An 11245-nucleotide genomic window follows, 5' to 3' on the forward strand; every position below is an offset into this window, starting at 1 on the left:
GGTTGGCAGATCGGCGGTTCGAGCCCCGGCTGGCCACATGTCGAAGTGTCCTTGGGCAAGACACTGAACCCCAAAATTGCTCCCAGTGAGCGCCCAGTGAGCGCCTTGCATGGCAGCTTGCCGCCATTGGTGTGTGAATGTGTGTGTGAATGAGAGGCCTTTGTAAAGCGCTTTGGAGCAGCTTTGGAGCAGCAAAACAGGCGCTATATAAGTGCAGTCCATTTACCATTTGCCTTCCAAACCCTGCTAATTTCCAGGGTCCACTTCCAAAAGACCTGAGAATCTCAATGTGACTTCCTGGTATATAAAGGATACATAAAAATACAATTAAAAAAAATCCTCCAATAGGCTGACCTCCGGGGAGAGCAGATAGCCTGCCAACCTCGGGCCCCTGCTACTTCATCCATTATTACTGTGGTGGTCCGGATAGAGAACAGCTTTGGAGTGGTTCGCCTGCAGTGGGACTAAAGCACTCAATAGGAGTTTCCCTTACGGGGCAGTTGGCAGAGAGAGAGAGAGAGAGAGAGAGAGAGAGAGAGAGAGAGAGAGAGAGAGAGAGAGAGAGAGAGAGAGAGAGAGAGAGAGAGAGAGAGAGAGAGCGTGTCATGTGTCAAGACTCTGGTACTGGAGAAAGACCCAGATTGAGCTCTAAGTCATAACAACAATAATATTACTAATCAAATCTGAACCTCCAACCACAAAGCACTTTAAAGTTCCTTCCCCGCTCGCCTTGTACAACAAACAAACAGAACACACAGCCTATTACTGTATGCACTGTCGAGGGGTGGCTCGTCAGACACATCGTTCACTGTACTGTTCACTTTGATCGAATGTGATTTGTTTTGATTTGACTCGACCTTTACTGTCACCCCAGCCTCCAGGCCTGGTCTCCAGGGCCTCCGAGGCCTCTAACAAGGCCACTCTGTGTTCATCTCAGGACGAGCCCTCTCAATCATGGGCCGTCTCTGACTCCTGATGTACCCAATCATACCAGTGACAGGCTGTATCAGTCTCTTAAAGTGAGTCAGACGCACGCACGCACGCACACACACACACACACACACACACACACACACACACACACGCACGCACGCACACGCACATGCGTGCACAAGCGAGGACGCGTGCACAGGGACACACATGCACACACACAGACACACACACACACACACGCACACAATCGTCCTACACACACACAAAAGGTCCCCCTGCAAAGCAACTAGAGAAAAAAAGAGATAGAGAGAGGGGGAGGGGTACCTGTCAGGCGCTGTCTTCACACACTCTTGGTCACATACATCCCCCCAGTACATCATCACACCATCGCTGTGGGAGTTGAGGAGGTATAAAAGTAGCTCATTCTCACTGTACATGATGTCCATATTGTGAGTTGATTGACGTTAAATGCAGCAACTTCAGACAGCTCACTGTGTTAAGCAATGACAAGAGCGGAACGTGCACAGTGAAACACACAGCCTTAAAGCCTACATCTTGCATCCTTGAAGGTGCATTCTAGCCATCTGTGCAGAAATAAGGCCCTAGGTCCTTCACTTAGACAGATGGTATTCAGGCCTGCATGAAACTGGGCTTCCATCTTCAAAAGAGAGCAAGAAAAAAATGAAGAGCACAGAAGATGATAGAATAGAGCATTATGAGAGCATTGCGCTAACAACTCTTCGATTTTGGATTCCCGCTGGGACCATATATACTGAAAAATGCACAAGTACTCAAATGTACTCAAATTTACTCAAGTCACTGGATAAAATGCTAAATGGCATATCCTACTTAAACAGATGATATTACATTTACATTTTTGGCATTTAGCAGACGCCTTTATCCAAAGCGACTTACAACAAATAGGCCTACATGTTTTTATATATATATATATATTCAGGCCTGTATGAAACTCCTGCTTCCATCTTCAAAGGAGAGATTTTTTTATTTATTAGAAGAGCACAGTAGATGAAAGCAATAGGTCCAGAGCTTTGTCATAAAGCTACAGCACGTGATCAATCCCAAGGTGGGACGCATTGTTTTTAATTGGCTAGCCTAAAGTGATGGCGGTGCAGTACAGGCTGCTGCTCCAACACAGAGCATAGTCGACAGCTGGTGTCAAGGGGAAAGCCGTGCTGTAAAAACGCAGGCGTGTACAAACACACAACACACTGTTGGGACGCCACAGTAAAACTAAGCGTAACGAGATACGAGAAGTAAACAAGAAGTTTAACTGACGGCAAACTAGGACACATAAAGTAGGACACGCATTTCAAAAAAGGTCAGTTACCGGTACTTCACCGCTGAGGATCTCAGCCTTCTGAAGTGTTTTTTTGGGAGGGGTTTTGTTGCTTTTTATCAATTCCCACGGACACATAGCCTTCCTGAGGAAAACACATCAGTGGAGGAGGGTGGAGGAATGGCTCCGTTCCATGCATTACAATGAGCCTTGTCCTCCGATTTCTACCTGCACCAGCCTCCACTGTAGCCTCCACATGCAGCCTTCATCTGTTGTCGATTGGTTAGAAGAGGCCGTCACACGTCACAGTAACCACAGTCGCTGTTATTATTAGCATGGATGTTCCACTTCCACAGTGTGTTACATTCTGCTGCTGCTGTGTGCCACAATGTCTAGACTCTGTCAAGCTGCCTTCACACACTGACTGCAAACTCTGGTCTCTCTGGTCTCTGGTCTCTCTCTCTCTCTCTCTCTCTCTCTCTCTCTCTCTCTCTCTCTTATTAGATCTTAAGAATGTCTGCCTCCACAAGAGAATGGAATTCCACTCCATGCATTACAATGAGCAGGTTGGAATGTTATTCCATGCATTACAATGAGCCTGTCATCAGATTTGTTTGTCTCTCCACCACCCTCCACTTCAAGAGACGCAACGCAGGGACGTCTAACACAGTAGGCTGCTACTGTGTGTCGCCTTCACAGTGCTACAGAAGTCCTTTCTGTCCTTTCCACCAACCTCATCATCTCTAAGGTCTCCCCCCCTCTCATCAACTCTCTCTCTCTCTCTCTCTCTCTCTCTCTCTCTCTCTCTCTCTCTCTCTCTCTCTCTCTCTCTCTCTCTCTCTCTCTCTCTCTCTCTCTCTCTCTCTCTCTCTCTCTCTCTGTGCCATCTTGAAATTCATCTCCAGTCCAGTTTAAAATGGAGAAATCATGAGTTGTGACAGGAGCTTTGGCAGGAGCCCTGAGAGCGGAAGCCATTACCCCCTCGACCCTCCTTCAGAGAACACGCTGACGTCTGAAGCTGTCCAGAGGTAACAGCTCCGACACCCGCTGACTGTAATGATTGTGACCTCTCGCAGGACAGACAGACAGACAGACAGACTGACTGACGGACGGACTGACACAGGACCGGCGGCCCACGTCCACTCACGTTTAATTCGCTGTGACACTAAATCGTTGCACCTGGCCTCGAGACATACGAGAGGGGGGTAAACGGGTCGGTTTGAGCACGTCATCCATCAGATCAGGGAAGCGCGTCGTTTTAGATTATCGTCACGTTTTATGGGCAGGTGGTAGTGATAGTGAGAGATAGTGAGTACACAGCATAGGGTGACCGCGGGCTCATCTGAGGAGGCTGGTGGAGGTAGAAAATGGAGGACAGGCTCATTGTAATGCATGGAACGGAATGAGGAATGGTATCTAACACGTGCGTATGATACTGTCGTGGATATAATTGATTCTTAATAGATTTAGTCGAACTTACAAAGCACAAAGAGCTTAGATCAATTGTCTCCAAAGAGGCCTTTTATTAAGCCAAGTTTACATGAGCGCAGAGAGAAATGAGACCATTAAGCAAGAAGCAATGGCCCAATAGCAAGCAGGAAGCAGGAAGCCAGCAAGAAGCAAGCAGGAAGGGAAAAAGCCCCCAACGATGGGTGGGACTCATATTTATAGAACTGTCCTTGGTCATGAGGTCACCATTCTTGGGAACCAATCATATTATACAAATCTGTGATTACACAAGTTGTGGGCCCTGTCCATAGTCAGAATTATTCACTGCGCCACAGATCTTGGCCCATCCCTTACAGGAAGGAAATGGGCCTTCCTTGAGTGCTAGAGTTCGCCCTTACTTTAGAGAGACTTACATTCCTCAGTATAACATGATATAAAACCACTACAATACCATTCCTCATTATCATGCCATGCATGCCCGATGTCTACCTCCAGCAGTCCCCACTGTAGAGTACCATAGCCCGATGCTACAGACAGTAACCTGTACATCCTTGATACTGATCCAACGAGTTAACACAATCCAGGTTTAGTCACTGGGCCATAATCTATTACATTGCTCTACATAAACAATATATAATGTAGTGTATACAAACTTGAAGAAAAACACCTGACATAAACCTGATGAAGGTCTGTGGACCGAAACGTTGGTATCTTTCCACAGGCAACCCGGAATCTTCCAGATTTATAGACTGTCTGTGTTGAAATGGGCCAAACTAATCCCACCTGTGAGAGATTAGTTTTTTCTTACAGGAAGCCTCTTGAAGCTGTCATTGGAAACAAACGATTCTCCTACACCAAGTATGAAATACATTTCCGTTTGTGTCTTCAACACTTCTTTCCCGTGTCATCCCCCTTCATTGCACATTTTAAAAAATATGGATTGGAGTGTTACACTTTCTTTTGCTGTGTAGTTTTATTGAGTTAATACCAATGTCCGGTCTATATTTCATGTGAAAAGCTGCAATAGAAATATGTTGAATTTAAAAAACTGTTGATGTGTTGAATACTTATTTCCCCCACTGTATCGTTCCACATAACAAGGCCTAACAACAAAGCCGGCATGTTCAAGTTTGTCCTTCTCTAAAGGTTGCCGTTTGTTTCTTCACAATACATCACACCCCGACATCTAAACAAAAACAAGGAAATGAACTTAATCTCCAATTGCCTAGCTTCTGTTTCAACTCGACCGTGTCTGCACCGGTGGTGCGTTGTCTCAGAGACACATTTCAACAGTCAGAGCAACACCGTCCTCCAACTCCTCTCTCTCACTATCATTTTAATTGGCCATGGGCAGAGACATTCACTGGGGTGTGAAGACGATAGAAGAAAGCAGCAATTCAGAAAACCTTCCATGCAAATCATTTGGCTCTCGGGTTGAACGCAACATAATGACTCCAGAATAAATGGCAAAAGCAAAAAAAATACAGAATCACCTGACAGCTAAATGAATCAACTTTAACACACCTTTATTGTGCACTTAAGGAATGGAACAAAAGAAAAGAAGAACAATAAACCGAATTAATTAAACGAGAGAGAGAGAGAGATGGTTGAGCTTCAAGGCGTCAACCATCATCCCCGTCCCCAAGAAGGCCAAGGTCACAGGCCTTAACGATTACAGACCCGTCGCTCTGACCTCTGTCGTCATGAAGGTCCTGGAGCGCCTTGTCCTGGCCTACCTGAAGCTCATCACGGATCCTGTGCTAGACCCCCTGCAGTTCGCGTACAGAGCCAATAGATCCACGGAGGACGCCGTGAACATGGCTCTGCACTACGCACTAGAACACCTAGACATTGCAGGCAACTACGCCAGGATCCTGTTCGTGGACTTCAGCTCGGCCTTCAACACAATCCTCCCACACATCCTGGAGCACCAGCTATCCCTGCTGCAGGTGCCGGACTCCACCTGCAGGTGGATCACGGACTTCCTGACTGACAGGTCTCAGCGGGTGAAGCTGGGGAAGAGCATTTCCAGCTCCAGGTCCACCAGCACGGGCTCCCCGCAGGGCTGCGTCCTGTCTCCAGCACTGTTCTCCCTATACACCAACAGCTGTGTCTCCCGCCACCCCTCGGTCAAGCTCCTGAAGTTTGCAGACGACACCACCCTGGTGGGCCTCATCTCCAGGGGGGACGAATCTGCCTACAGGGGTGAGATCGAGGGGCTGCAGAGCTGGTGCAGTTTTAACAATCTGGAGCTCAATGCTCTAAAAACAGTGGAGATGGTGGTGGACTTCCGTAGGAAAGCAGCCCTGCCCCCTCCCATCACGCTGGGAGGTACCCCGGTGGCCTCCGTGGAGTCATGCCGCTTTCTAGGCATGACCATCTCCCGGGACCTTAAGTGGGAGCGGAACACCGAGGCCCTCACGAAGAAGGCCCAGAAGAGGATGTTCTTCCTCCGGCAGCTGAGGAAATTCAGGCTGCCGAGGTCCATGATGGTCCAGTTTTACACGGCCATCATAGAGTCCATCCTCACCCACTCCATCATCACCTGGTTCCCTGCTGCAACGACCAAGGACAAGGCCAAGTTGCAGCGGGTGATACGTTCAGCAGAGAGGGTGATCGGCTGTCCCTTGCCCTCCCTCAACTTCCTGCACGACACCAGGGCTCTGAGGAGGGCAAGGAAGATCATGGCCGACCCCTTCCACCCCGGCCACGGCCTCCTCACCCTGCTCCCCTCTGGGAGAAGGTTGCGGCTGCCTAAGACATTAAAGGCCCGCCACAGGCTCAGTTTCTTCCCCTCAGCCGCCAGGCTGCTAAATTACTCTGGCTTCCCCCTCCCCCCCTCCTCCAAGTCTGCCCAGGACTGAACATGCACTGGACCTGAATAACTCTGCACTGCACTTTATATACAGCACTATCCATGCACTGTCTGTCCTGTTTTTGCCTGTTTTTGCATTTGTATTTGTACTTGTTTTTGTTCATGTATGTGAAAAAAGCATAAATGCACCTTCTGTAATGCCAAAACAAATTCCTATATGTGTCAAGCATAATGGCAATAAACGTTATCTGAATCTGAATCTGAATCTGAATCTGAGATGTGAACACGCACACACACACGTTTATTGTCGTTATTTACTTACCATTCTTGTCTGCTCGGCGGAAAATCTGGAAGAGAGAAAAAGGAAATATTTTTTGGCTGAGCGTCACAATAGAGTTTCTCACAAGGACGGTGTACAGCAGGCGAGGAGACATCGTGATCATTCATCAAACAGACAGTTCTTATGAACGCTCCTCCTTTGTACAGACATAGAGGACGTTCCATGGTGGTGGATACCAATAATAGGATATAGTATGGTATACCGTATATGACCTGAAACAAACATTTCCACCTCCCATTTCCACATTTAGTCACAATCATTATTTCACCCACAGACTAACTCCAACCCTGACTCTATCTCTGTAACAGAGAATATGTCTTGGTTTGACCCACTATTACTCATCGACACTTCTCCCCGATACCAGGGAGAAGACAGGAGAATCGGTCCTCTCTGTCAACCTACAAAGTTATTAATAACATACTGGGAGCCACCTTTGAGTGTTGATCCGGTGTCAGCTGTCTGTCGGATGAAAACAAGCTCAGAGTCTTCATCTCTCTGCCCTCTGTCTGTCAATGTGTGTTCACCTCCAAACCTCAGCTGTGACCGGTACAGCGTAGCGTGGCCATCTAACTAACACTCCTTTTCTATTAACAAGACACGAGACATAAGAAGGACGTTCTGGTGACACGGAGGCCTTGGTCTGTAGCTACTGCGTTCTAGAACCGTGTGTGTTAGAACGGTCTGATTGCTCTGGCGGTCGAAGACGCCGATGCATCATTTATAGCGCGGTGTGCAACAGGAAAGGTCAGGCTTGCTACCCAGAGCGCCCCCTTTCTGATGTCACGTTGGCAGGTGTTAAGACTGTGGGGGAACCCGGGATCCTACTGACACTGTTCTCTGCTGACAAATACAGGCAAGGGGGGGAGAGGAGGGGAGGAGAGGGGTTGGGGAAGAGAGGGGTTGGGGAAGAGAGGGGGGGGAGGGGAAGGGGTGGGGAAGAGAGTTGAGAGAAGGAGGGGAGGGGGTAGGGTTATGGAAGGGAGGAGGGCAGGGGAAGAGGAGAGGGAAGAGGGGTGAGGAGAGGACAGGAGAGGAGAGGGGTGGGGAAAGGAGAGGTGATAGCCTGATACCTAAATAATGTCTGACAGCATTGACTGATACCTAAATATCGGTAAAACACTTTGAAAGACCTAGGTTCTGGGCCCTGGACAGTCTGGACGGATTGATGGCAGCTGCTGGACTGAAAAAATCAGGTGTAGTGCTGAGGCACAAATATGTACATTTCAAGCCTGCAAACTGCGACACTTTAAATAAATGTGCAATAACACTATTGTGCAATATGACAACCCTAGTCGTCTATCTGTACAGTATAGTATAGTGGATAGTGTACATAGCCTTTATTTATGTAAACCAGCTCCTTCCCTTCTTGTGTTTTTTTTTAAAGTTTTTTTTTTTCTTTCCTAACACCAGGGGAGCCACCCCTCCTAAATTTCGTTGTTTGGTACCTGTACTGTAGCAATGACAATAAAGACCATTCATTCATTCATTCATTCATTCAAATACTTTTTCCTTCTGATACATTCGTAATGCTCAGCCTTACCGACCCAAACAGTCTCTACCCTGCGGTCTAGTATAATGTGTTGTTTACGTATCTCTGGAGGCAAACAAGAACCAATCGATGTTCCAAATCCATATTGATGTTTAATAAAGCTAGTGTACGGTACTCACAGGGAGAAGCTGGCTCTACAAAACTACCTCCAGCTCTCCCATCACACATCAGGAGGAGGAGATGGCAGAGATAATAGATTTGAATCATTCTACCCTGCCATGCATTACTCCAGCTTCAGCAGGCTGAGGCGGGGGGGGGACTGTGACAATTGACTGATCATACGCCTTGAGATGAAACGACACACTTATTAAATGCATATGCGGCAATCTGAGAATGCAACAACAACAACAAGCCATTAAAAGTCCACTGTTGGAATTGAACTGGGTTATTATTCAAGGTACAGCATGCAGCATCTAACAGTCTAACAGTCTAACAGTGTTTCTGTGTCTACCCAGGGAGAGGATGTTCCAACAAAGCCTCAAATCTCAGCTGGTGTCAAGTCTTTAATCAGCATTTATTAACACCCAGCAGAGTAGAGACTGTTTGGAGGCCTGCATTATTTTTTGTTCCAACAGAGATGATTCCCTTCAAAACAATGCTGTATTTTCTGCACCACTGGACAATGGTAGGTGTCTAGGGGACATCTCTCTCTCTCTCTCTCTCTCTCTCTCTCTCTCTCTCTCTCTCTCTCTCTCTCTCTCTCTCTCTCTCTCTCTCTCTCTCTGTGTGTGTGTGTGTGTGTGTGTGTGTGTGTGTGTGTGTGTGTCTCTCTCTCTCTCTCTCTCTCTCTCTCTGTGTGTGTGTCTCTCTCTGTGTGTGTGTGTGTGTGTGTGTGTGTGTGTGTGTGTCTCTCTCTCTCTCTCTCTCTCTCTCTCTCTCTCTCTCTCTCTCTCTCTCTCTCTCTCTCTCGTCTCTGCAGCAACATGACCTGCCCCCTGGTCTGGTGGGTGAGATGGGAGAGAGAAAGTGTGTGTGTGTGTGTGTGTGTGTGTGTGAGGAATCTCTCCCGCTGAGAGGGCTTACTTTATCATGCAGAGGCAGCAGCTGTACCCCTCATTCCTCTCCTCTCCAATCCCACTGCACGCGCATACACACACGCACATGCGCACGCACACGCACACACTCACACACACACACACACACACACACACACACACACACACACGCACCTCTCCTACCACTCCGCCCCCATCACACACACGCACACCCTATACCCTGTTCCTCTCTTATCACACACACTCGGGAACAGATGGCAACACACATACAGTACAGGAAGAAGAAATCCAGAGATAATACATTATGAGTTCAATACGAACTCAATATGAGTTCATTATGAGTTCAATACATGATGAAATATCCCTGTCAGGGGTCAGGGCGTGGTCAAACCATTTATTGAGTTTAATTGAATAGTGTCATAGGTTAAGATTAAATGTGGCGTTCCTCTTACACAAAAAAGTACCAGTATTCTAAAAAATAGATGGTTGCAAAACAAGTATAGGGCTATCTAGTTGATGATGAATATCTATGAGTTCACCGGTTATAATGTCATCCTAGCTGAATCCAAGCATGTTTCACTTATGTTACAATGTTGTGCAACGGGCAAACGCAATTAAGTGCTGCTTTAATCTGTTTGTCATATAATAAACAAACATATTGATTTACATGAGCAGTAGCTTCCCTTTAGTGCCTATTAACATACTGTCATCCACTACACTAAGCGTGAGCTTAGAATGAGAAGGTTATATCTCCGTTTAGGGCAGTTCAGAGATATTGAGTTTTTACATTCCATTATGTTTTGTGAGATGGAACCTTTGTATTTTATGAATTACTAACTCAAAAATGTCAACATTTTAAAAAATAACACCACACAGGCATTAATAAACACCTAATGGATCAGGTTATGTAAAAAAAACTCAATTTTGACAAAAATGGAGATAGAACCTTATAATTCTAACGTCATGTAAGGTCTGTGATGTGAGTGTCATTCGGAGAGAATAACTGAGGTCCACTTACATCATGAAAGATTGGAGGTCCATGATCAGGGCTTGGCGCTTGCTGCTGCTGCAGCCCCCGGAGATGCGTCTGTTTCCCCCTCTGTAAGCACATAGTGATCATCTCCGTGCATGCCAACATCTCTGGACCGCTTTGTGTGGACAACTGAGCACCTGTCTAATAAGAGTTAATAAATACTGCTGCTTTCAACGCTCCGAGTCCGGACAGTGGATTAAACAGATCGGGTTCTGCAGAGTTGATCTGCGGTGCTGTCACAGCCAGACGTATAACGGTTTTTCCAATACAACAGTGATACAGTGATGGGGATGTTGCCTCGCAACTTTCTGCGGTAGGTTACTCCTCCTTCTCCGGGTACCTGATTGGTCAGCGTCTCTTCATAGAGCATCTCTCACCTCAGTCAAAAATGATGAGACCCAAGTCATGACGTTAGAATTATAAGGTTCTATCTCCATTTCTGTCAAAATTGAGTTAATTACATAATCTGATCCATTAGGTGTTTATTAATGCCTGTGTGGTGTTATTTTTAAAATGTTGACATTTTTGAGTTAGTAATTCATAAAATACAAAGGTTCCATCTCACAAAACATAATGGAATGTAAAAACTTTGACGCTCAATATCTCTGAACTGCCCTAAACGGAGATAGAACCTTATCATTCTAAACGGAGATAGAACCTTATCAATCTAAACGGAGATAGAACCTTATCATTCTAAACTGAGATAGAACCTGATCATTCTAAACGGAGATATAACCTTATCATTCTAAACGGAGATAGAACCTTCTCATTCTAAACGGAGATATAACCTTATAATTCTAAGCTCACGATATACATTGTCGTATCCTACAACGC

The 11245-nt window shown here is 46.4% G+C and overlaps 1 protein-coding gene across 1 annotated transcript in view; it reads right to left on the reverse strand.

Moving 5' to 3' along the window:
• Positions 1–10516, reverse strand: part of necab3 (N-terminal EF-hand calcium binding protein 3) — a gene marked incomplete at both ends in the record, with an annotated part of 37850 nt that extends 27334 nt beyond the window's left edge. The window contains 2 exon segments of the mRNA XM_080545559.1: positions 6817–6841; positions 10397–10516. Coding sequence (XP_080401685.1) covers positions 6817–6841; positions 10397–10516 — 145 coding nt within the window.
• Positions 10517–11245: the final 729 nt, after the last annotated feature.

This window comes from Nansenia antarctica (genome assembly GCF_963989245.1).
Source record: "Nansenia antarctica genome assembly, chromosome: 15".
Classification (NCBI taxonomy): Eukaryota; Metazoa; Chordata; class Actinopteri; order Argentiniformes; family Microstomatidae; genus Nansenia; species Nansenia antarctica.